Source organism: Colius striatus, chromosome 1, assembly GCF_028858725.1.
Source record: "Colius striatus isolate bColStr4 chromosome 1, bColStr4.1.hap1, whole genome shotgun sequence".
Classification (NCBI taxonomy): Eukaryota; Metazoa; Chordata; class Aves; order Coliiformes; family Coliidae; genus Colius; species Colius striatus.
Window position 1 is genome coordinate 157,692,330 of NC_084759.1, and position 27,001 is coordinate 157,719,330.

The 27,001-nt window shown below is 39.7% G+C and overlaps 1 protein-coding gene across 18 annotated transcripts in view; it reads left to right on the forward strand.

Moving 5' to 3' along the window:
- Positions 1-27,001, forward strand: part of ANKS1B (ankyrin repeat and sterile alpha motif domain containing 1B) — a 431,515-nt gene that overhangs the window by 397,060 nt on the left and 7,454 nt on the right. For 14 of the 18 annotated variants that reach the window (XM_061989149.1, XM_061989314.1, XM_061989231.1 and 11 more), the window contains 5 exons: positions 4,887-5,015; positions 10,854-10,929; positions 18,759-18,766; positions 22,198-22,284; positions 26,726-26,863. In XM_061989149.1, the coding sequence (XP_061845133.1) occupies positions 4,887-5,015; positions 10,854-10,929; positions 18,759-18,766; positions 22,198-22,284; positions 26,726-26,863 (438 nt within the window). Of the gene's footprint in view, positions 1-4,886; positions 5,016-10,853; positions 10,930-18,475; positions 18,487-18,758; positions 18,767-22,197; positions 22,285-26,725; positions 26,864-27,001 lie in introns of all 18 variants that reach the window. The other 4 variants (XM_061988906.1, XM_061988958.1, XM_061989065.1 and 1 more) reach the window with 2 other exon arrangements.

The following is a 27,001-nucleotide window of genomic DNA, read 5'->3' on the forward strand; positions in this document are numbered from 1 at the left end:
CTAAATGAGAAACATGTTATGTTTTCAGAGGGACTTTTAGTGAGTTAGAGGTAATGCTGGTGGTGCTCAGGATTTTCACCATTTCTGTGGCAGAGGCACATCTGCTATGCACATGATAGCAAGCCTGGTGATCCGTAATACAGCGTTGTAAGGACGACAGCCAGTCGTTAAGATTTCACCAGGAACAGTATTTCAGAGGAGCTGTAGATTTCCCCTAATTTCATATAACTGCCTCCCTGGAGCATTTCTGCCAGAAAGCAGCCGTTTTGCCTACCGAGCTTTACAAGCTTTTAAAATGTAAGTACGCCACAAACCTATTTCCATTATTTCAAAAGCTGAAGATATAAGGAGCTAAAAAAAAAAGAAAATTCTCTCACTCTATGAATTAAAACACAGGCAAATAATGAGAATTTGTCCAGCCCACAGAACATAGCCACAGAACATTTAACGATCTTACAGGGAGAAAATTATTAATTTTTCAACCAAAAGCATGTGTCTGTGTGTGCTCCAATTTATTGTTGTCATGGTGACTAATGCATGTTACCATAACTAGGGATGAGGCTTTAACAGGTGAAAAGTTATAAGATGTGGTCCTTGTTAAAAACGACTACATTCCAGCCACTCAAAGCCAGGCCCTTTTGTTTTTTTTTTTTTCCTGTAGTGTGGAGCATTTTTAACTTGACATGAAAAGATGAGGCAGCCGTTACATTTTATAGAGGTTTTATTGAGATTGCTTCTTACCTGTGACTACCTCTGCATCCAGATGCCTTTAATGTGAGTCAAATACAGTTCTCAGAGAATGAGATGAGATAGAAAAATGTGCAACAATTGTAAAAAATTACCTAATAGCAGTTGTCTGCTTCTGTAGCTCATTTGATGTCAAACATCTGATTCTGGAGCACTGAGAAGTGCACATCTGCCCATCTTCAGGGTTATGAAGCACTGCAAGAGCATGAGATATTAGTCTTTAAGTCTATGACCTTTATGATTAAAAGTTGTCACGGTAAAGATATCACATTGAATCTTACTCAGACTTTACCACTTGACTTCAGGCTGGTTTATGATTGTAGATTCTTTATCTGCAAAATATGGAGCAAAAAAAAAAAAATCTTCTTTTCAAGGTGACTGCAGCCAGAGAGAGGAAAGGCACTGGTTAAAGGTGTGGGGAGGTTAGAATACTAAAACACAGGCAGTACAGTGAAAACCATGTGATAAATTGCACAGCTGCCTGATGAGCTGTAAAGTTAGATGAGGAATAAATTATCTCTTTCCTTTCTACTTCATCAGAGAGATAAAAATCTCTATACATGTATTATGTCATAAAATATACATAAGCTTAAGTGTTTGATTATTTCTCATAATTGCAAATTAAATAGTCAAACCAGAAAATCCTTATCCTAACGTATCTATTTTATAAAATGAAATCAAACATCATAGTTGGTCCTGCATGGCAACTTACGAACATTTCTATACTGATTGAAAATGTTTTAGGTGCTTATGAATGTCCTGAATCTCAGTACATCACCAAGAGTTGTTCCACACCAATTCCTCAGATTTGGGACTATTAGTAATTCATATTTTTCCACCTCAAACTTGAGAGTTGTTATCTCAAGTCTCCTCTAGGTCAAAGGTGTTCCTACTATATATTTGACCTGAAGTTGATTGCCGTCATTACATTTTAAATCTCATAATTTCAGTATCTGACTAGAGCCAGTCATCTGAGAAGCTCTTTTTCTTCCTGTAGAGGTTTTTAGACCCAGATTTATTAAAGTATTTACCTGTCTAAATGTTGTTTAAAAGCCTTTCTTCTCCTCATAAAAAAAAGGAAATTGCTTAGGGAATATATAATTGAAATTACACTTCTAAATATCTTCATGGACCTGGCCTTTGGACACTATCCTGTTATAACTCAATCTAAATAGGTAATGAATACCACCAATAGTATGGTTAGAAATTGAAGGAGTTTGGTGTGAAACAAAAGGAAAAGAGACCAGAAGCTACTTCTGCTGAATATTAAAAGAACAGATACAGTTACTAAATAAAATTTTATGGCTATATGTAACGCCTTTTTCATCCATCATAATAATCTATACCTATGATGTTTAAATTTATTCAACTTTTCTCAGTAGCTGCTCCCTGCTAGAGACACTGAAATACATTAAAGATGTTCGGGTGCAGCAGTCTGTGGACAGCAGAAATCCTGTATCTCTGTGTTCCCGAGCCTCAGCTGTATTGCATGTTTAGGTCATCCCAGAGACATGTACAGCAGTCTTATCAGTTCTGTTTTGTCTGATTTAAAAGGACTAGGTACTAAGATGATTGTATATATTTAGAGAGCAATTAATGGATACAAACAGTCTCTACTCCATCCCCCTTGAAGCGTCTCATACACCAGTTTTATTAGCCTAGTTGAAGGTTTCCTTCCTAGCTCCCTTATAAAATCAAACCAATATGGCAAGTAATCACTGTTCCTCATGTTACCACCCTTCATTTACAGACAGAAGCAATGCAGTTCTCCATGCCTTTAGTAGCTTGCCTGCAAAAGGGAGTCAAACTGTAAAATAATGTGGTACTGTTGATTTTCTGTATTCGATGAAAGTCACATGCAGACCAGCACAGCAAAACAGTCTGGGGCACTGCCTCAGGGTCACTTGCTCCCTAGAAGTTCTGGTCCTACCTTATAGTTGTCCTTCTGCTTCCTTGGTGGAAACACCAGGGACCAAAAGCTGTATTTTTAGAGCTTCTCTATCCTGGATTTAGGCCTGTTCCAATGTAGTAACCTTTTACTAAATGGATAGGATATACCTCCAGAGATATGTGCAGGAGTGTATCTTTACTAGGAAAAAACAAAAAAGGACTATTTCAAGTGGTCTGTTAGCTACAGCTTTGAACATTTCATAAGAGACAGTTGAGCACACTGTGAGAATTTGACAGGTGTAATCCATCTTCTCTTGTAGTCAAATACAAACTCCACTAATAAGGATGCAGATCCTTGCCTCTTGTAATATGATGAAAACCTTGTTTTATAAGGAGAACTGCTTCTTAATGAAATCAAATTCCTACTTCAGATTAAATATGACAGAAAGGTTTTTTTCTACATTTGTGGACAGAAGGATTAATTTCTGTGGATACAGGATGCCAAAAATTGGAGCCATTGCTCCTGTTGCTTTCCTTTCAGTGTTTGAGGTTGAAGTTCCATTTATAGCATATAGGTAACCTAACTAGGCAAAACAGAAATTACAATACTGTATAATTTGTAGATATGCTAATTGTACCAATATTAACTAGGTTTTACTTGGTTTATGATGTTCAGTTGCTTGAAGTTGCACATCAGCAGGGTAATGTTGATGTTTCCAGATTTATCTCTTGCTTTTCATTGCAGAGTTGTGTAAATGCGTGTCATTTCATTATTTTGTGACACATGAAAATGATGTACTTGTTTTGTTTACTCTGTCCTGATTTAATTAGTAGGATGTGAGTTTGCCAGACTTACGAATGTCTTCGATAAGATTCTTTTTTCATGTGCTTTTGATGCTTAACTTCTTTCTGCTTTAAAAGTCTTAACTTCTAGCCATATTCTGTGTGAAGTGTTGATGACAATTCATTACCAACTTCAACACATATTTAAAAAATATGACGTGCATAGAAAATATACAGAGATAAGTGCAGGTAAAGAAGGGGTAGCATAATCCAAATGGAAGTAATCATATAGGAGAGGGTAAAATAGTTTGAGAGAGAACAAGCAAGGGAGGAAAGAGGATTAGTGAAGAGAAATCTGATCCCCAAAAGTCAGAGTGGGAAGGAGAGGGAAACTCAGAGTCAGGCCAGACCAGACAGAGTAGGGGAGAAGTGGGGCTGGTGATAGGGAAGAGTAGAGAGGCTCCATCCATGGGTCATTTTCAGTTACAGTTATCTGATCTTGGTTTGGCAGGATCGCTGGTGTTGAGGACATGGACAGCGTGGGTCCATGTGAACTAAAAATAGGAGAGATATAGTTAAAAAACAAATGATCTCAAAATAATAATATTTTTTTATATGTGTGGACCTGCAAGGTGGAAGGAGCCCTCAGAGGTCAGTCCAGGTCCAATAAGGCCACATCCAAAACTATGCAATGGCAGGTGAGACCCCAGCACTGCTATGATGGAGCCATTCTTATGCAAATGTCTGCATTGGTTCTTTTTGGGACTAAAGTGTCCTGCAAAGTGATTTATTAGTGAACTGAAGCCCTACCCTACCCCTCTGAGAGCTTTCAGGAAAGACGGGAGATTGAGAGCTCAGAAAGGCACCTTATATCAATGGTAATGATAAATGTGAAAGGGCACTGTTAATACTCCGTACAGTGAGACATCAGTAGAAGGTCATCAAAGTAAATATTTGTAAAGAGATTAAAGAATGACTCGTATTTTTAAAGAATGTATAGTAAGTTTTCAGATCAAAGCAAAGTCTCCGTTATTTAGCTGTTAAGGAAAGTTAGTTATCGGTTATATGTGCTGGATAATGAAAGACTTATTAACTGTGTAGAAAAGCTTGTAAAACACATAGTAGAAATTATGAGTGGCATTTTTGTGCATCTCATGATTTTTTTTTCAAGTGCTCTTATCCTCATAGATATATTGTAAACAGTTATTTTTAAGGCACATTTCCGGTGCCTAGTTATTTTATTCTCAAAGCAAATAGATTTAATTAAGGTCTCATTAAACACTACAGTAGATGACTTTGGATTATAAATTAAATCATGAAAAATGTTGTAGGAATTGGATTCCCTTATTTTAGTAACATGGCTTTGTGTAGAAAATAAATTGTTGTTACTTGAGTACAACAGTGCAGGGCTATTTTATCATAAATTTGCCTGCAATTTCTCTTATATCTCAAACTGTGATTTTCAGACAGGAGACTGGGGAGAGCCTTCCATTACTTTGCGACCTCCAAATGAAGCCACAGCATCAACGCCTGTACAATATTGGCAACATCATCCAGAGAAACTCATCTTCCAGTCATGCGATTATAAAGCATTTGTAAGTGTCGACAAGTTTGGTGGTTAGATTTGGGGTAGATATGTTAACCTTTGGTTTTGGTAGGCTGTTGTTGTTTTAAAAATGTAAAGTATTTTTATGGTTGCTTTTAATGAGGCTCTTCTTCTGAAATAGTGTAATTGTAATAAATGGGAAACAAGGATGCACAGTACTTTTTGCTATGAATTATATGAAACATTACAGTCCATGTAGCAGCAGTGTTAGAGAAATGACACTGTGGGTAAGTGACTATGTGCGGTGGAAGTGGCAGTGAGAGCAAACACCCCTACTTCTCATCTGTCACAAATCCCTTTATAGTGTTTTTGGAAAAATAATAAACCATAGTGTGGGATCTTCATGTATACCTTAGTACTGTGTGTGCAGTAGTTAAAAGGATTGCCTTACCTGAGTTTCATACACTTGGTTTTGGGGTAGGGAGCTAGGAAGATGGAGATCAGGGTCCTGAAGCAGTGTTTCCTGTCCATGGTACAAGAGCACATTCACACCTCTCCCAAACTGGTGACTGCTTGAAGTACCAGTAGCAGTCAATTCCTTCAGGGCAGTGTATTTATTTTTACTTCAGCTGTAGCTGAATTTCCACTTCCCATCTCTGGAGAAAAAAGGCTTCTCGATACAGCTAAAGATGATTAGTGTTCTCTGGCTGTTAAAAATGCTTGTGAAGGAGAGGAAGTTCTCCTGAAGTACAGAAAGTCACATTGGAAAACTTTGTTATTTAAATGAAAATCAAGTTTCTGAAGCCCTTGAGTTCTCTATCAACAGAACAAGGGGCTTGGATCCTTAGTGATTTTTAGGGTAATATTCTGTTCACTAAACACTGAGGCATATTGAGGAAGAGTTGGAGTCTACTGGACCTGACTGAAAGCACATAAGGAATTAGAAACTAAGTACAGATGAGACAGAACCTGGCTACCACTGAGAGACAGGGGTGTTACAGGCATCTGGTTGGAGCACATTTGTATCTTCCATCAGACCTTTATGTGGTAGAAATTGCCATGAATGCAGTAATTTTTCCTGGACGCTACCTAGAACTTCTGCCTTCCTCAGCAAGTTACAGTCATGGTCCAGCTTGCCTGATCTGTCTTGCTTTCTTCCTAAGTAGCAGCTCAAATTCAGAAGGAAGCTTAGTGATTTCTAGTTATTTAGATATTTTTTCATAGTTTTCAGTGAAGTGAACAAATTTTCTCAAGAGTGCCTCATCTCATTACTTAATTCAGCAGTGAATTCATAATCAGATGTAACCTTTGTAGTAGATCAGAGGGGTGTGGATCATTAAAGAAATGGAGTTGGGATGGAGTTGGGAATATCCCAGTTATTGTTGATTAAGGAATCAACAAGTCAAAATATCCAAGTTATGTTGGTTAAGGAAAGATTTTCCATTCTTACAGATCATGCATCACTGCACTGTCTCAACTGCCTGAGCTGTTCAGCCCTATAGAGTAAAACCCTGGCTTGGAAGGTGTAACAGGGACAGCTTTCATTTCATACCACATCGCTCAGTTGAGCCTGCTGAATGTCCTCTGTGTCATTCCCATGTGCTCAGGATTTTTGAGAAGGAACATTTCTAAAAGTACAGCAAGGCAAAGGAAAGCAAAGTTCGTTCCTAGAATTTCAGAATTTTCTGACAGCTACACTGAAGCAGTACCTTTGGTTTTGTTTGTCTGTTCCACAGTGAGTCCTGGGAAGCATTTTTGAGTCATAGAATGGTAGGGGTTGGAAGGGACATTTAGAGAACATCTAGTCCAACCCCCTGCAGAGGCAGGTTCACCTAGATCAGGTGGCACAGGAACATGTTTAGATGGGTCTTGAAGACCTCTAAAGAAGGAGACTCCACAACCCCTCTGGGCAGCCTGTGCCACTGCTTCATCACTCTCACAGTGAAATAGTTTTTTCTTATATTTAAGTGGAACTTTTTGTGTTCCAGCTTCATCCCATTACCCCTTGTCCTGTTGCTAGCTACAAGAGAAAAAAGGGATGTCCAACCTCCTGACAGCCACCATTTAGATATTTGAAAATATTAATAAGATCCCACCTCAGTCTGCTCTTTTCTAGACTAAACAGCCCCAGTTCCTGCAGCCTTTCCCTGTATGAAAGATGTTCCAGTCCCCTGATCATCTTGGTGGCCCTGCGCTGGACTCTCTCCAGCAGTTCCCTGTCCCTCTTGAGCTGAGGAGCCCAGAACTGGACACAGGACTCCAGATGAGGCCTCACCAGGGCAGAGTAGAGAGGGAGAAGAACCTCCCTTGACCTGCTGGCCACACTCTTCTTGATGCATCCCAGGATGTCCTTGGCCTTCTTGGCCACGAGGGCACATTGCTGGCTCATGTTTAGCTTATTATCAATCAGGACTCCCAGGTGTCTCTCTGCAGAGCTGCTCTCCAGCAGTTTGACCCCCAGCCTGTACTGGTGCAGGGGATTGTTCCTTCCCAGATGCAGGACTCTGCACTTGTCCTTGTTGAACCTCATGAGGTTCCTCTCTGCCCAACTCTCAAGCTGGTCGAGATCCCGTTGAATGGCAGCACAGCCTTCTGGGGAATCAGCCAGTCCTCCCAGTTTGGTGTCATCAGTGAACTTGCTGAGGGTACACTCTGTGCCATCATCCAGGTTGTTGATGAAGATATTGAACAAGACTGGCCCCAGAACCAATCCCTGTGGAACCCCACTGGCCACAGGCCTCCAGCTTTCTTGCAGTTGAAGTTTTTTGCTGCCGTCCATATGGGACAGGAGCTGACTTTCTCTTCTCTTTTATCCTCTTGTTCAGTCGTGAGCTTCAAAACACTGCTTTTGTTCCCTGAACTGGTAGCTTTCAGGGAAATACCAGTTCATTGTGCCATAGTTTGTAAAAAACACACATTTTTTTAAAAATGAAGGAATGAAATACATCCTTCCCAGAGAAGGCTAAGGAGACCAAAGGTGTCTGACAGCAGGATCCAGACAAAGACACTATGCTTTTGTTTAATTTTCTGCTTTCAGAGCTTGCTTTAAATTTGTTGCTCTCTGCAAGGGCGATATCAAGCCATCCCATCAAATTAATGCCCAAAGCCCTATTCATGTCACCACTGAGCCTGCAGCTGGGCTCACAGCTGCTTGGTTTATGAATCTTTCACATCTGCAGTCCTCCAGGAATGCCCTTCATTCGTTCCTTTCTGCTTGTGCTTGTCTGGTAGTGTTGGTGTTGCTCACCCTTCCATTTATAATGCCCTGTAAAGCATTCCTCACTAATTGCCATGTTGGCTACTGCCTACATTGAAATATTTATGCCTTTTCTTGCAGGTCAGAGACTCCTATGGTACCTAGTGTGAACTGAAGGCTTTAAAGAAAATATCTCAGTTTAGGTCAGGAGGCCAGAGAGTTGAACCCAGTACATTTCCTGTTCAGATACAGCTTGTGTTCAGCTGTAACTGAAGTTATTTTTATAGGTTCTTGTTTAAAACAAAGCTGGTTCGCTGTCTGGTTGTGTCAGTATAGTCAGTTTCCAAGGGATGTCAATGTAGTAGAAAGAAAGGGGTCAGGCAGCAGCAATGGGCTGCAGCCTACTCTAGGAAGAGGCTCCTGTCATAGAATCATAGAATGGTAGGGGTTGGAAGGGACCTTTAGAGATCATCTAGTCCAACCCTCCCGCAGAAGCAGGTTCACCTAGATCAGGTGGCACAGGAACACGTTTAGATGGGTCTTGAAGATCTCCAAGGAAGGAGACTCCACAACCCCTCTGGGCAGCCTGTGCCAGGGCTCCCTCACCTGAACAGTGAAATAGTTTTTTCTTATGTTTAAGTGGAACTTTCTGTGTTCCAGCTTCATCCCATTACCCCTTGTCCTGTTACTATCTACTAGAAAAAAGGGATGTCCCACCCTCCTGACACCCACCCTTTAGATATTTATAAATGTTGATAAGATCACCCCTCAGTCTCCTCTTCTCCAGACTAAACAGCCCCAGTACCCGCAGCCTTTCCTCATATGAAAGATGTTCTATACCCTTGATAATCTTGGTGGCCCTGTGCTGGACTCTCTCCAGCACTTCCCCATCCCTCTTGAGCTGAGGAGCCCAGAACTGGACACAGTACTCCAGATGAGGCCTCACCAGGGCAGAGTAGAGAGGGAGAAGAACCTCCCTTGACCTGCTGGCCACACTCTTCTTGATGCATCCCAGGATGCCATTGGCTTTCTTGGCCATGAGGGCACATTGCTGGCTCATGTTTAGCTTATTATCAATCAGGACTCCCAGGTCTCTCTCTGCAGAGCTGCTCTCCAGCAGTTTGACCCCCAGCCTGTACTGGTGCAGGGGATTGTTCCTTCCCAGATGCAGGACTCTGCACTTGTCCTTGTTGAACCTCATGAGGTTCCTCTCTGCCCAACTCTCAAGCTGGTCGAGATCCCGTTGAATGGCAGCACAGCCTTCTGGGGAATCAGCCAGTCCTCCCAGTTTGGTGTCATCAGGGAACTTGCTGAGGGTACACTCTGTGCCATCACCCAGGTTGTTGATGAAGATATTGAACAAGACTGGCCCCAGATCTGATCCCTGTGGAACTCCACTGGCCGCAGGCCTCCAACTCGACTCTGTGCCACTGGTATTTTCTGTCCTGCCACTCACCTACCCCATTCTGACCATTGACATGACTTTTCTTCAGTTCCCATGACTTAGGACTGAAGCTATGGCATTGCACTGCAGTGAGAATGCAAAGAGAGCCATCTCTTTCCCTGGGGAGAACACAAAGAGTGGCTTGCTATCCTCTTTCCCCAGTTAAGCCAGACTTACATGCGATGTCATGTACAGAAACATCCTGTTTGTACAGAGCTGTATGATCATGTGTATGTGCACATGCACAGTCTACTATCTGCACTGTTCACAATTGCACACACCTGGGGTGTTTGTAGGAGAAATGCAGAGCATGGCTCTTGCACAGCCCTGTTAGCAATAACAAGTCTGCTTCCTGCCAGGCAAGAACAGCAGGTATGATGCAGCCGTTCCTGGAGGAGTAGCAGCATTCAGACATGGTGTGGAGAGATACTGAGACTCCCTCAGAGGAGTAAATCCAGAGTAAGAAAGCCTGCTGTCAGAGTATAGAAGGGCTCAAAACTGCACGTGCCAGCAAGTGACATAATGGTAAAGAGACAAGTCGGAAAGGGAATGTGTCACTGAGGCATTCGCTGCCTTATGTGCCCTCAGAGTTGACCAGGATTCTCTGAGAACCTGGTGGCTTTCAGTGAGGTGAGCCAGGACCCACCAGCAGCACCCCTCTGCATCTTCTCAACCAGCCCTCCTTCAGATCAGTAAAAGCTTCAAAATAATAGTTCAGGATCAGTCCTTTCTTAGGAAGAAATAATGGTTTAAACTGTCTTTCAGTTCAGATGTTTGCTGACCTTGGATTCTGCTATTTGCAATTAAATGAGTTACAGATTGAGTACACAGAGGTTAGTGTTGCTGCTGGCCTTTACATCCCCGTGATTGCACGCATAGCAATGAATTTGGCAGATGGCAGCTAAAAAAAGGCAGATTCTCTGTTTTTTAATAAGGTGGCTTTTTTTAAGATGGAATCTGTAATATTTGCTTGTTGTTTGACTGACTAAGGTGATAAACTAGAAGACTTTCAGATACCATTTCAAAGAGCTGCGTCTGATGCAATACACTTGTTACTGTGCGTTCTTGTTTCATGGGTTGATTAATACAGTGGTTAAAATTATTTATCAGAGAACTGCAGATTACAAAAAATGTCTGAAGCAATGTATTAAGGTGACTCCTACCACTCTGGGGTTTTTAGGGCATTTCTGCAGATGTTTGTCTATTGTGGAATTTTAATTAATGAAGTTAATGGATTCTTATTTTAGTATTTAGGTTCTATGCTGGTAAAAGAGTTGAGAGGCACAGAGTCAACACAGGATGCATGTGCAAAGATGCGGGTAAGTCTCCTTCTCTAACATCGTAATAATGAACAAGATCACCTTGTGATTACTTATACTGTGTGCATTTTGCTTTTATAATGTTTTGTTATCCATTTTTTCATTGCCCTTTCATTTACATCGGTGTTCAGTAGGAAGTCTGTTTTGCCTTTCATCTTAATTTCATGTAATAGCAAAATTTAAGGGTAGATTTTTATTCTGTGTTGTATCTAAGAATAACCAAAATGTTTGTTATGTTTTCTCTTGAATATTTTGTTTCAAAGTACTTTTGATAGACTTTAAATGTGATATCACACTGCTGCTATAAACAAAGCTATAAATTTATAGCTTGTATATGAGTTCTTTAAATGCTTATTTACAGAAGAATGAAAAGGGGTCTAATTCCATTTCACCTGATGATAGAAAATCAGGCAGATTTCCTTCAAACTGGTTTTCCTGTGGCTCTTTTGCCTGATACTGGTTTGTAGAAAATTACAATGAGGCTGTCTGTCTCCAAGAAACAGGAGCTCAAAACAAGCTACAGACCAGCTGCATGATTTATTCTTAAATGTAGCTGCAGTAAGCATGCACCTGTTCACAGAGGTGGTGAACATAGCATGGGCTGGCTCAATTAATTAATGAAGAATATAATTATTTGGTAATGAATAATACAATTGTTTGTTAATCTACCAAACATGCAAAGCTACATAGATGAATGGGTGAAATCCTTTCTTCTGTGGATCATAAGTCTTTTACACAAGATGCCTCTGAGCACTAGCTGTAGCATTCAGATCAATTAGAAAGCTGGAAGATGTGTAAAATTCATACCATCAGACAACCATTTCCTACTGGTTATATATCTGCAGCACACAGATTTTGTACAAGCTATTTTAGCTAAGGGCAGGCAGTAATTCGCACTTACAAGATTGCCTGAAGATCAGTGGCTTTTCAGCTAATGACATGCTAATCATTCCTTACCTGGGCTTAAACTCTTCTCAATAAAACCCAACAGCTTGGCACAGAGGAATCTACCATCACATATATATGTTCTGGGGAATTAATTAAGGCTAAAAGCATACCATCTTCCAATCCAGTTTTCAAACTGTCAGACTTAGCAGTTCAATTTCTTAGGCATATGCCTGTGCAGATCTTAGGCTAGAATTTGACACCGTAGTAGCATATGACAACTTCAGTAAGTTACTTGACTGAACTAGGAAGCTTAACATCAAAAAGGCACTCTAAATAATTTATAGTGATTTAATTTTTTTTTAATTGATAAATTTAGCAAATTTAAATTATATACCTGAAAAAATGTTTGAAAATGAGTTTAATTGAAATCATAATTTTTCTATAAAAATAGCAGAGTTGCACTAACAGCCTATAGTGCCATACAGGGCAATTATATAATACAGTGATAGAGTTTATACGTGTTTATTTTTTACATTCTCATTTGAAATGATTGTGCTTTGAGAATGTTTATTTTCTGATTTGAGGGTTTTTTACTACAAAGAGGTTTGAATAAAGCAGTTCTTAATTGGGATTTCATCTATCCTTTCTATGTAATCCTTTTAATCATATTCTTATTCAGGTAAAATACATTGACTTAATGGGAACAGATTATTATCTTACTGTAAGTTTCCCAGTAAGAAAAATGCATCTTTTTGCAAAACGTTATCCCTCTACTTGTGCTCTGAAAGTTGATGCCTATGAATTAAGAGTTCATGTTTTGATGTGATGTTCATTGTGTTCAACTACCACTGGGCTGTCACTGAAAATGTGGCTTCTTTTGTAATTACATTTTACTTCAAATGTACTGGAAGGGACATTTCACTTACAAAAAAAAAATAAATGAAAAGCTATTTGGCAGCTTATCGGGTACTGAATTCTGTCTGATCTCTTTAAAGTCCGTAAAATTTTTATATAGGGTTGTATTAACATGACAGAGCAACATTTTAAATTGTTTCTTTCTTTTTTTTCCCATTTATATATTTCAAATCAATCTATTACATGCTGTAATCTGAAATGTGTTTGGAAGGAGTACATCACACATAATGTTGTGCCATGTTGAAGTCCTTCCTTATAATTTTTTAGTCTTTCTAAAGTCAGCCACATAATAATCTTTAAGGAAAATGTATGAAAATTAGGTAGCTAATTTTTCTATCAATGTGGCTTTAGCTTCACCATCTTTAGCCTCATGCTGGTCAAAAAAAGGTTGATATTCACTGGATGTCTTCCAGTCGGCAGATGCACAAGGGCAAAAGAAGCCTATCAGTGAGCAAAAGTATCTTGATTTTCCTTAATCATTTGTAGATACAAAGAAACAACAAAAATTATATTTACTGACTGCAGATCTCTCCCTGTTAGTTGTAGATGCTTCCTGTGCTTTCAGTTATTGGTTTTGATTCTCAAGGAAAGTGTTGTGCAGATATCCCTCACGTGACTCCACAGAAAGGCTTACAGCAGCCTCCTTCTTTTATGGCTTAAGAGTGAGGAGAGATGGTAAATCTTCCACAATGTTAAAATCAAACAAACAGAAAATAAACAAAAAAACCTCCAACCAAACAATCCAACAACAAACAACAACAAAAAAACCCCCAAAAATTACAAACCAAAAACCTTGAATCCTCTGTCTTAATAACTCTTGGCTATCTGCTGTGCAGCAATGTGCTCCAGCAGAGCAGATGATGGATTTGTTTGGGGAAAATCATGCAGATGCAATAGCTTGAGCTCAGCATGGAAGTCAAGGTTATACACTATTTTTGTTCCCACCCAAATTCTTGCAGCCATCCAAAATTATGGATACTTGGCAAGAACTATGCCTATTAGAGGGATAGTACTTTGTTCTTCCATGCACAGATTTGCACTCTAAGCAGAGTTTTATATTTTATAGTTTCCTATTTTTTTCCAGCTATTTTCTCTCACAAACTCCCTCTGCAGTCAACAGCACTGTCTCCTTATCTCCATTCCCCACCTGCTGTAAACTGACCTTTGCTACTTGAAGATTAAATCTTGCTGTCTTGGCTAGAATAGATTTATTAATTATATTTGATAAATGCTTTCAAGATCTTCAGAGCTTTCATTTTTCTTGGCATGGAATAGGAAATATTACAAGTTGCCTTAACTTCAAATCAAAATAGGAACACGAAGCAAGAATAAAATATGTTTACATCAAAATAAAGGAATAAAGTTTAATAGGACCTAGGAAAAGGCTTGTTCTCTACAGTAGACTCCATCTAGTATTTACACATCTGAATTCCTTGACCAGGTGGGACAGGGATGGTTTTATACCTACTAGCATGGACACCACAGCAAGGTAGACTCTTTCCTTGCAGCAATGTTAAATCACTAGTGTTGCATACTCCACTTGCACTGTCTGAAACAAGTAGGTATTTACTGCAGCAGCAGGGAACTTAGATTTTGTTCTTGGATCCTGCCATCTTCCTGAGTATTATGTTTCTTAAATGTTTTCTTGCTAGAAAAGAGGTTCTTACATTTCAAGTCAAAGTGCTGGAGAACCAGCAGCATAATTCTATTCACAAAGCAGGTGTTTAAAAATATCTTGCTGACTTAAGACCAAAATGTCAAAGTTGGAATTGTTACAAAATCTGCTTTTCTTATCTCTGGAGAGGAAGATGAAACAGGGTTGACTCTTTGGCTGAAAATAGGCAGAATCTGGGGTATTTCTTCTTTCTTCCTTATTTCTTCTTTCTCCTTCATTTCTTCTTACATACAGGAGAAGGAAGACCTGGATATAGATGACAATCATCTTGTTTCTGATAATCCCTTTCTACTTTTCAAGCTCCATGTCATTTTTCCCCCAAAGCAGAAGTGTTCTCCATAGGCCTTCTAATGAAACTAGCCACGCAAATACCATATCAGGATCAATACTCTATTTGAGAGCTTAGATTCTTCAGTCTTTGTTCTCTTGCAACTTGTAGTTCTGTGTCTCTCATGTGGCCACTGCTTTGAGAGGGCCTGCAGTGGAACAGACACATGGATATTACTCAAAAGGAAAAACAAAGTGGTGGAAGTGGTTGTGGCTTAAGCCCAGATGGCAACAAAGCACCGTGCAGCCACTCACTCCCCCAAACACCCCCACCCCCATGGTGGGAAAGGAGAGGCCCTGGTGAGATGGGAGAAGAAAAGATAACCAAGGGCCTTGTAGGTCAAGGCAAAGGCAGGGAGGCATCACAACCAATTATAGTTCCTGGCAAAACAGACTTAGCTACTTGAGTTAAACGAGATCAGTTTAATCTGCTACCAACTAGAACAGACAAAAAGCAAAGACAGAGCATGATGATGAGAAAAATACAACCAGCATTTTAAGATCTCCTTCCCCCATCCCTCCCTTTTTCCTGGGCTCAGCTTCCTGCTCCTGATTTTTCAACCTCCTTCCCCTCAGTGGTGCAGGGAGGCAGGGAATGGGGAATATGATCAACCCATCACGGATGGTCTCTGATGCTCCTTCCGTCTCAGAAGAGGATTCCTCACAATCTTTCTCTGCTCCAACATGGGGTCCCTCACGTGGGATACAGCCCTAATGAACCTCTCTGGTGTGAGTCCTTACCAAGGGCTGCAGCTCCTCACAGACTCCTCCAGCGTGGGATTCCTCTGCAGCAGTACAGCTCCAGGCACATTCTGCTCCAATGCCGCCTCCCCACAGTCATGGCCCTTCCAGGCACTGTCACCACCCTGCTGTGGGGTCCTCCACAAGCTGACAGCAGATCTCAGCTCCACTGTTGCCATCCACAGGTTGCATAGGGACAGATGCTGTCTCATCATGGGATGCAGGCCATTCTCTGCTTCAGCATACCTCCTCCTCTCTTCCCTCACTAACCTTGGAGTCCACATGGTTATTTCTCTCTCATCCCACTCCTTCCATCACCTCTAATCTCCCCTCTTCCAGCCTCTTCTCCTCAAAAAGTGATTGCAGAGGTACCTTACTGGCTCAGCCCCAGAGGTGGATCTGACTTAGTACTGGAGGAAGTTTTGAGCAACTTCTTACAAGGGCCACCACTGCAGCCCCTCCCCCATTACCAGAAACCACTTCACACAAACCCGACAGAGGTCTTAAAAATGTTCAGTTCTTAGCACATCCCATATTCTTCAGAGGGTTGTATGTCCTTGAATTCTGTGACTGAAAGGAATCCAAGGTGGAAGAGCAATGCACTGCTCTATCACCAGCAGGTAAGTGTGTATAGATGTTGCAAAAGCAACAAAAAGCTCGCATTCTCAAGTAGAAAAGTTGCAGGTGCATCCCCAGTGCAGTGTTCATAGTAATGATGTAGCTTGGAGGCATCCACTAATTGTAGAGAAGTAAACAGTCTTGTACCACAGGGATTACAGATGCTATCTTATTCTAAGAGGTATTACATTATATCAGTGATGCATCTTTAAGTCTTCTGGACTGAGAAAAGGTAGTAAATATTTGTTACACGCCATATAGTAGTTTCAAAATTGACTTCAAAACTAACTGGTTGAAATTGTCTTTTTCTTTTGATTTCTCCTCATGCATGACATTGTTAAAGTAATTTCCTCAAAATGAAATGTTTCACAGAGCTTTATACACCTCAAATAAGTAATAGGCTTGCAGATATGATAGTAGGTGATACCAATACATATTTTGAAATGGGCATTCTGATGCCATTTGGAATTAATAATTGCTACCAGTATGGGAAAATGTTCAGTCTCTTTTTGTGAAGTTGATTCCCATACGTTATTGAATAGGAAAATTGCCAGCTACAGTCTTTGGATAGCTATTAAAAAACAGTATGACACAATTAGGAGATTCATTTGCAGAAGTAAAAAGCAAAGATGAAATCTTAAGATTTTATAGGCTCATAAACTTTTACTCAAAATTATAAATGGAATTGTCAGTGACTTGGCATAGTTGAGTAATGTCTATTTTACTGTGTATTTGCAAGGTTGAGTATAATTACTTATGTAGTAAAACCTAAAAATGAACATGGTTTCATTTTGGCCACTATATGAAAGCTGAGTAATCCAGTTATACATGTATAAATAAATTATCCTTATTTTGGCTGGGATAGAGTTAATTTTCTTAGTAGTTGCTACAGGACCATGTTTTGGATTTGTGCTGAAAACACTGTTGACAACACAGGCATGTTTTAGTTATTGCTGTGCAGTGCTCACAGTGTCAAGGCCTTTTCTGCTTCTTACCCAGCCCTGCCAGCAGGTGGACTGAGGGTGCACAAGTAGCTGGGAGAGAACGTGACCAGGACAGCTGACCTGAACTAGCCAAAAGGCTATTCCATAACACAGGACATCATTCCCAGTACAGAAACTGGGGGAAGCTGCTGGGGAGTGGTAGATCACTGCTTGGGTATTGGTCAGGACTGGGCAACTGGATTTTTTCCTTTGGGCTTTCTTTCTCTCTCTTTTTTGTTATATTCTATTTCATCACAATTATTATTTCATATTTTATTACTGTAATGATTATAACTTATTTCGTTTTAGTTAGTAAACTGTTCTTATCTCAACCCACAAGTTTTACATGTTTTTTACCCAATTCTCGTCCCCATCCCTCTGGGAGGGGAAAGTGAGTGAGCAGCCGTGTGGTGCTTAGTTGATGGCTAGGATTAAACCATCACAGTGGTCAATGTGACAAAGTAGACACGCCAGTGTATCCTGTTCCTCTTGGCAGGAGATAAATAGATTAGATGAAAGCATTGTGTGCTTGGGACGGCTTACACAGCGTGCTGTAGTATACCAAGTCAGTGCGTGAGCATTTTACTCAGATACCATTCTGCGTACGCTCCTGAATTTCTCATTCAGCTGCTTTGTGTGTGTGTGTGTGTGTGTGATACCATGTTTGTATGCTGCAGGTGTATTCAAAAATGTCAGATTAGTGCTCTCAGTTCTGCACAGAACAAGGTGTTGCTTGTTTTATTATAGCCTTGCCTTGAAAGCATTAAAGGCCCTTTAGGTTCTATGTTTTGTATTTGTGTGTATTGCCTTTTCAAAAATAAATGGCTAGTTTGTATTGCTTTATTCCTAGAACAAAGTCATCTGCCTCTTAAGATATTATTAGTTATCTTGATTTGTTAGGTACACTGCTGAGTGGATCTCAAATTATTTGGGGTTTAGTTAATGTTCTAAATAAATGTCTAGCAGTTCTGCACAGCCTTTAGCTCAAAACCAAAATACAGGTGGAAACGCTTTGCCCACTTAAGACAATTTGTAGTACTATACCATGGGAATCTATTCAGAAGTTACTTCTGTATATGGTGATTTTTTTGCAGTGAAACTAAGGAAAATTCATAAATAAGATCAGAAGCAAGCTTGTTCTCTCACTCTCTCCCTCTGGAACCAGTGCTCTTGCATCCCTTTATGACCAGTTTCAAATGGAGGGACTGGGAGCAGTCCTCTCCAATGCTATTCAGGGTTTTGGCGCTATCCTGTGTGATGCCTACAGTGGGTTCACATTCAAACTCAGAAGGGTCTTAAATCCAGACATTTAATGTAAAAGCAAGCACTGTAATAACTAGCAATTATGCAAAAAGTGCCTTCCAATTCCTTCCATTGAATGGATCTCCATTCTGGGTGCTGAGGATGTGACACAGTTGCATCCAAATGCAGGCAAGACTGACATTCCTGGTACTCTTTATTCTGAAGAAAAAGAGGCTCAGTGTCTTTTGAAGGATCTGGGGAATCTGAACATATGTCACATATCAGATTTAGGATGATGATGCTTTCTTCATCTTCCTATGTCTGCATTCAAGCTCATTTTATGGTTCTTGAGATACACACAGCCTGCTTCCACATAGTCATCAACCTGTCTGGTAGGAAGTATTTCAGAAGTCGTACAAAAGCTCACTCTCTCTGGTATTGCAGATTGTGCAGCCTTAAGACTCCTTGCTGCAAAAGCAGTGCACCTGAGGAGACAGGGCATGCACATCTGTCCTTACGTAGATGCCCAGCTGATCAAAGACAGGCACTGGCAAAGAGCCTAGAATATACTTGCCATTCATCCAGATGATTCTCCTGAAGAAGTGTATTAAAACAGAGAGCCAAAGTTGCAGTCACAAACTATGGAGTTCAAAGGAACTGTGACCAGTTCCAAGCTAGTGAGCACTTGTCCAAAGACAGGGTCCTGTCAGTATGATTGTTTCTACATGAGGTAAAATCTAACCTTGCTACTATGGTATGAACATGCCTTGGAGCATTAGACCATATGTCAGCATGCACATGTCATCCAGTGCCAGCCCTCAGCTGTGGCTCCTATAACTTTGGCTCAAGTCCATGTGCTTCCCGTAGAGGCACCAGATGGACAAGAGTATTTTGTCATTTCATCATGTCCTCATGGTACTAGAACCTGAAAAGCCCATGGAAAGGGAATACTGACTCCTGTCTCCCACCTTCTTCTCAGATTCTGGTCACGGGCACAAGCAAGAGATGCCCACTTGGCTTGCAAAGAGGTGTGAAATGTCTGACCATGAAAGCTGTGGGACTTCATCTCAACATCCTACAGTTTAGAGCCAAAGCACTTACAGTGCCTGAGCGAATGGTATTCATATTGTATCTGAAAAATTACATTACACATCCTGGCAGCCACCTCCTCCATTAAAAAGAAAGGAACAAGTAAATAGCATGAGCTCACCATGACAACTCAAAACTTGAAATCTGGAAACTGCTTGGAAGTAATAATTACATGGTGGATTCCACCACCATAGCACTGTCATAACAACAAAGGATGTTATTCCACCTCCTAACTGTTTGTTGCAATGTGGGTACAAGTGCAGAATTGTTTCCAAAAATCTTGTATCTACACTGGACTTCCAGAACACCTTTGCATAAATCCTGGGGTGTTTATATGGTTAGCAACTTGATAAGGGACATCCCCTGCTCCTTACCAGCTGAAACAGATTGGCTTAATAAATTACAAATGTCTCTCAATCTCTGATTCATTTCCTAATTTGCCAGCCATAATTTAATAGTATCTTGGTGAGCTGTTTCATTCAGAGTCTTCTGGCAGTTCATGACCTTGATTAAATACTAAAGATCAGTCCTGCTCTAGACAAACCCAGGTGAATGTCGAGCAGATAAGGAAGATGATTAAGTTACAGACTCCTGGTCTAGATGAAAGAAGACTCCCAGATGGTTAGTACAACGTGGCTTTGCCAACAGGAAGCTTCAACTTTATGGCAAATGGAAGACAGTGCAAATTAGACCAAAAAGCTGAAGTAGATTAGTTTGGTAGCAATGTTTGTATACTGTGTTGGAGGAGAAGAGGAATTTTGCTGCTAAGGAGGCAAGCAGCGAGATAATTACAATAATCAAAATGGGAGACAAAGAGCTCCTGAATGTAGCTGTCGGGATAAAAAGAAAGGACAAAAGTTAGATGATTGCTGGGTTTCCAGATGACTACAGTGATGTTGTCATATTTATGAATATTTTGTCTGGTTACGAGCATGTGTGGGGTGTATTACTCGTGATTCTGATAGATGTACCCACTGCAGCTTCCGTACAGTCACTGTCATATTTTCTGTGCATTGAAATGGAATTTTATGAAACAGCTTATTTGAGATCTATTATAGAGACACACACACACACATGCACACACAGGTATGTACTTGCTCTGCTTTTGGCAGAGATAACATTTCTTTCTCCGCTCAGTTCGGAGACACGCAAATCAGATTGGTGTCTTCCTTCAGATTTAGTTAGATTCTTTTTGATGTTTTACCACTTAAGCTTTTGGGTTTTTAAAAGTGCCTGGCCTTCTGAGGATGAATTGGCACTTGATTGTCATCTCGAGTCTCTTATCGTTTGATACCGAGAGATACAACAGTCCTCCCTATTGCATGGATGGGTGGGGCTTGCCTCAAGACTTTATTTAGAGGTTTTAGCCTTCATGGCATGGATGCTAATTGCAGAACATAGTTGGATCTGTAGCTTTGGATTTTATGCTGGCAAAAATGGAGTCTCATTTTAATCTGGAAGGAGTGAGATCTGATAACAGGAATTGATTACAGATCTTTTTCTTTTAAGCTTTTGTTTATTTTGCTCTCTGGTGATACTATCACCTATATTTCAGTTTTGATATTTTTTCAGATACAATCTGTGTTTTCAAGCTTGTGTCTATGCCAGTAGTTTTCTTCTTGAAGAATACAAAACCACTGCTGCTTTTGTCAGCTTCTCTAGTGATCTTTCTAAGTGCTAATTCTAGACCTTTCAGAGTGTTTACACTCTCATTCCATATGCTGATATTTCTACATATTTAGCTGTAACTGAACTTACTCATTTCTCTCAAGAAAATGTTCAGTTGATCTCAGACCTTGTTTGCAGATACTCCCATGACTGAGCATTCTCTGAGCATTATCTACTTTATCTACAATAGTTTTGTAAATAATAGTCTAGTCCATCCTTGCTTTTTGCCTTAAAAGAATCCAAATCAGCTATAAACTAATATATGCCATATTTGAGGTTTTGTTTGTTTGGGGTTTGAGTTGTTTTAGTAAATTTAATCTGTAAACTAATCAACAGGTTTTTCTGCAGAGAACTCAAATCTATCCTAAATATTTGACCAATCTGTTCATCAGGAAATGTCTTTGCTATGTTCATCATGTGAAAGGCCCACAGAAGCAGACTAGTGTAAAAGGAAAAATAGCCTTATAGGAAGTCATGAACTGTCGGTAGAAGAACCTGGCACTGATGGAATGCAGAATAAGGCTCAGTGCTAATTCATGTGTAAAGCAGCTTCTAGTAGCAGCTGCAGTGGAGGAAGTTGCAGACGGTCAGGCGTGACAAGATGCAGTGTTGGACTGACAGATTGACTGACAGGCTTAGAGGGCTGCAGGAATACCTAGTGTCACAAAATCAACCCTAAGAAGGTAAGAGAGTGAAATATTTCCAAATAGCAACTAATTGTAGCATAGAAACAGTACTACGAGAAGTACCACAGTGTTTACAGCTGGGAAGGCCAGGAAGAGGGGAGGGGAGGCAGCTATGAGTTGGACGTATCAGATAGATGTCTTGAATACGCACATGTTGGGAAACCCCTGATTGCATGACTGGTCTTTCAAAGCTTGGCAAACTTATTTTGGGCCGGGGAAGAAGTAGAATTGTTACCATCTTCACAACAAACTGTAAGGCTCTTTTTAGTTCTGTAACTACAAGGCAGCTGTTTCAAAAGCCTGTAGCAAAGTCACCTCAAGAAAAAGTCAAATATTTGGATAAGTACCTTTTGTTAACTTACATATTTTGTCAGAAGAAGAAAAGAGCACTGTTCTTGTAATACAACACAACTCTAACAACGTCTTCATTTTGCTTTCAGAAGTCTACGGAACAAATGAAGAAAGTACCAACCATTGTCCTCTCTGTTTCTTACAAGGGAGTCAAATTTATTGATGCAACAAATAAGGTATGTGCAGCTGTTCAATATTTGCTTTTATTTCTCACAAATAGGAATAACTATGAGGCTGCCTCTGTAAGAGCACGAGGTCAGAGGGGGAACAGAGCTGCACTTTGAGTTTTCCTCTCTTTTTTTCCTTCTTTACAAAATGGATGTAATCTCATTGTCATTCTCCAGAAACTCAGTCTGGAGGACAGGTGATGTAGCTTTAATGGCTTTTTTGGAGAACATTGTGTCCAGCCTTTTGCTATTAAAAGGCAAGCTTATCAAAAAAGACATTTGGCAGGAAGCCTCTGTGGAATCCTTTAACATATTCCCTATACATTTCCTTATATATTTCCTTAAATATGCAGAAGATATATATATATGTGTTCGTTCATATAATTTTGGCCAAAAAAAAAAGTCTCAATGAAGGGTAAAGATGCAAGGTTTTATCCAGGGGAAGTCATTGCAAGAATAAGAAACATGAGCCTTGAATGTCCTTATGTCCTTTTCAAATGTCAGAGACTCTCTGAGAGCCATTTTCTTGGTACTGGCCATTTGACTTCCTGAGCTGTAGAAGCTTCTTAACAGTTGTTGCTCCATATTTTTTTCATCTTCCTGTGTGGCAATGCCCCTCTGCTTTGTTTCTTACATTTCGGAGAACTCAGTGATAGATAGAACAATGGGTTATTGCTTAGCAAAAGTAAAATGTACAAGCTCTGTAATCAGGGGTAAAGTGATGAATAAATTTCTCTTCTTATAAGTCTAAAATGCAAAACAAAATATGCAACCCATACTGATTCTTGCATATGAATAGAAAATAAATTATCTTTTCTGTTATATGACTAAGACTCACCAAGCAATATAAAAAATAAATCTAAAAACCCAGCTACCTGACCAATTTAATAATGTATATAACTGCTGAACATTCAGAGCACATGATACATCTAACCCAGTATCTGTCAAACTTGCTAAATCAGTCAGTTTTTAAAGGTATTTAACTTGGACTGGGTTTTAAGTGAAGAAACGAAAGCAGATTTGTGAACTTCTGTCAGAGTTTGGAAGCCATATCTATGGTTAGAAGATGGCATGAAAGAAAAACAGAGGTGAAATTACTGTCATGTCAAGTCTGGCATGTTTGCCAGGGCAGAGAGGCCAGGGATTCCTGTCAGCCTCTTTTTCTTCCATTGATTCTAAACTGAGCTTCTACAGCCCTCATTTCCTTTATGTTTTCTGATGTGCAGGGCATAAATCAAGACACTGTAATGCTATTAACTCTAACTTGGATAGGGCTGGTTTTAGCTCTTCTGTAATGTCCTTAGGTTTACAAAACAAAATTTTAAAAAAACCCAGGAGAATAAAAGGAGCTTCCAGTATCTCTTTGCACGGGAAATATAATATCATGTAAGATGGAAAGAAGTTTGGCAAATTGCAATAGGTGTCTCTAGACCAGTCCCACTAAAATCTTATGCCTAGTAGTGCGATAGATGTTTCTGACGGAGGTAAATAATGCCACACTCCTGTGTTTTTTCTCAAGTGGTAGATTGCTTTCTCTCCAGTTCAAAACCTGCACTGCCTTTCCCTTCTGTAAAAACCAGGTAATAGCCTGCAACTCTCCCAGGAGCGTTGTTATCATCCTTGTCCACAGTGTGCTGTACTCAATTCCTTCAAGACCCAAAACAGATTAGCACTAAGGTGAGATCCTGTTCAGACTTATACTGCTTCCATATGAGCTTATAGTTGACAGCGCTGGGCACCACTTAGCAGTAAATGCATACTTTTTAATGACAAAAGTAGCTAGCAGTTATGTGCTTGAAAACTCAGCTCTCATGGCTGTTCATCCTTTTCCTTTATGCCACCAAGCTAAGAATTTGTATTCCGAGTCGTAGCAGGCAAAGCTTCAGGTGACAAAGGGACCCTGACCTCATTCCACGACAGCTATTTCAGTGGCGCCTTGAAGCTTGGCATGACACCACTTTGACATGACACCATTTCTTTGCAAGTGAGGCCAGAAAGAAATTGCTGCTTAGGAAAAAAGCAGACTTGCAGAATTTTCTCGTGGGTCACAGCTACCCCTAACTTCTGGATGATTTCTGACAGGAGGGGGATTGACTGGCACGGGGTAGGCAAGTAAAAGGAAGGCTGCTTAGCAAAAACCTGATCCCTCCAAGGTATTTCTACTTGGCAGAAACAGAACTGACTTACAGCTTGCCTACTTTTTGAGAAGCACTGGAGGTTTCTCTTGACAATATGCATGATAAATTTTAGGATGATTGTACAGTGTCGGTCAATGCCTGAGGAGTGTATCCAGAACAGTCAGCTGGTTCATAGCCTTGTAGTTTCTACAGAGTAATAAGACTATGGGTCTGCTGGAGTAGTAGTGACGCTAGGAAACAGTAAACGTGTGCACTGAAAGCATGTTTAATTTAGAAAGGCAATCACAGAGCATATCCTATAGAAGCTAGGGAAAAGCTAAATTTCACTACTAACCCAGCGGATCTAGGTATACTTTATTTTATTCAAAACAAACTTGGTTCAAAGTTAAATCATTAAAATAGTTACTGTGAGTTTTGAGAGCAAAGCCTCTTGTCAACCCCAGGTCATCTAGGAAATGTTTCAGCACAGCAGAGCTCTTCATAAATTCAGGTGATTACTTTGTGACTCATGATTTGGCATAAATACTTCACATGATATTAAGACCTTCCAAGTTTTAATTCTTTCTGCTTTCTAACCTACAACATTGCCAATACAACATCAGTGACAGTTATTACCACTGTATCTGTGGAAATTTAAATCCCTGGTTTGTGTATAATTGTAATTCTCCTCAAAATATTTATTGAGGGTAAAAGTTATCCATTTCAGAACAAAGACAATAAAATGCTTAGAGTAACATAAAAAGCCAATGATTGTTAAGCAGAGATTATACGTGTTATTATAAATTGACATGTATTGAAACATAAGTACTGGTTTTGTCATTTTTGTGAATAATACGTTACACAGAAAGAAGCAAGTATGTTGCAACAATTTAAGATTAAAAGGATTATTTCATTTCTTCAGTAAGTTTCCTTATCTTGTTTTTTTCAATAATTTGAAATTTACAGTGCTTTTTATTAAGATTTTTCCTAAGCCATGATTTCTTCAATTAGAAATATTGATATCTCTTTTTGAAAACTTGACACCTACATGCAAGGGGGAAAGTTGCCACTTAGCAAATGAAAGAAGATATGGCACAGCATCTTAAGCGACTCAGTTGCATATATTTCCTGTTCTTTATAAAACAAAAAGAGGGGGAGGAAAGCAGGAGGGAAGGAAAAGAAAGAGATGAGGGAAAACCAGAGATGGTCAGAGATTGTTTTAACTTGGACAGACACCACTGAGGCAGCAACAAACAGTGGCTCTGTGAGGGACCAGGACACGACGCGTCACATGTTCTGTGGTGAAATAGCGATGTCATGCTGCAGCAGGCTCCTTCACTTATGGGGTTTTGTGGAGCAGGGCCACAATTCAGCAAACTGTATGAACTAAATATTAAGTAAATTCATACCCAAAGAATCATTCTTCTCTTTAAATAAACCATTTGAAATGTATGTGTTGCTGAAGCAAGGCCTAATCATAAGCCGCTCTGCAGTATCTTCTTCTCTGGCTTCATGGTTCCTTTGGCCTGAACATAATAATTACATATCAGCAATTTATGTAATGAATATTCATAACTTCCTCCAAAGCTTCAAGACAACTTTCTTTTATTTCATTGGACAGACATGCCCCACCTCTGTCTCAGTAGTGTGCTATAGCTTACATTGGCTGTCGCAAGTAGTGTTGCTCGGTGCATGAATGGTTTAATTTTTCTACATCTCTCTTACAGGATGCTGTTGTCAGTAAGTGGAGAAAAGTTGTCAGATCTTCTTGTAGTTATCTTTTTACTAAGCAGAAGCCTTTCAAGAGCTCAGGGTTTCAATTACAAGTGATGTTTGGTGTTTTTTTTTCTCTTGAAAGAGTATAGATGAAATTTGTCCAACAACATATGCAAAAACCTGGATATCAAGCCTTTTGGGTTTCACCAGACTCTGTCTGTTGGTAGACTGAAACAATGTTGTTATGTAGCCATCATTATGTAGAAAACCAGTAGATCATAAGATGCTTGTATAGTGCTTTGAAAGTGTATTTACAGCTGTATGCCAGGAAAGATATCTCTGTGTCATAGGATACTGAATAAACAGTACAAAACTCAAGCAGACTTCTAGGAAAGACTCTAGAATGTAATTGTTATTGGCAATTTTAGATATCATTGGAGAGGGTTAAAATTCCACCAACAAGTGTAAGGTCACGCATGGGATGTGTGTCTTCTTCTTAAGAAACTTCTGAAATACTTGAGTACAGCAGATGAACATAAATGCAAATCTGAAAACCACACTTTTATGGCTCTTAAAATTTAATTCCTAAATTGATTGATAATATTTTTTTTAAACAGAATATTATTGCTGAACATGAAATCCGTAACATTTCCTGTGCTGCACAAGACCCCGAAGACCTTTCTACATTTGCGTACATCACTAAAGACTTGAAGACTAATCACCACTACTGCCACGTATTCACGGCGTTTGATGTGGTCAGTTTATAGAAGATACTTCATTTAATAATTCTTTGTAATAGTAATAGTTCTTTAATTCCATTAAAATGTTTTCAGGGTACATAGTGATTAATGGAAGGTGTCATTCATTTACCACATGAAAAGACTAGTCTGCTA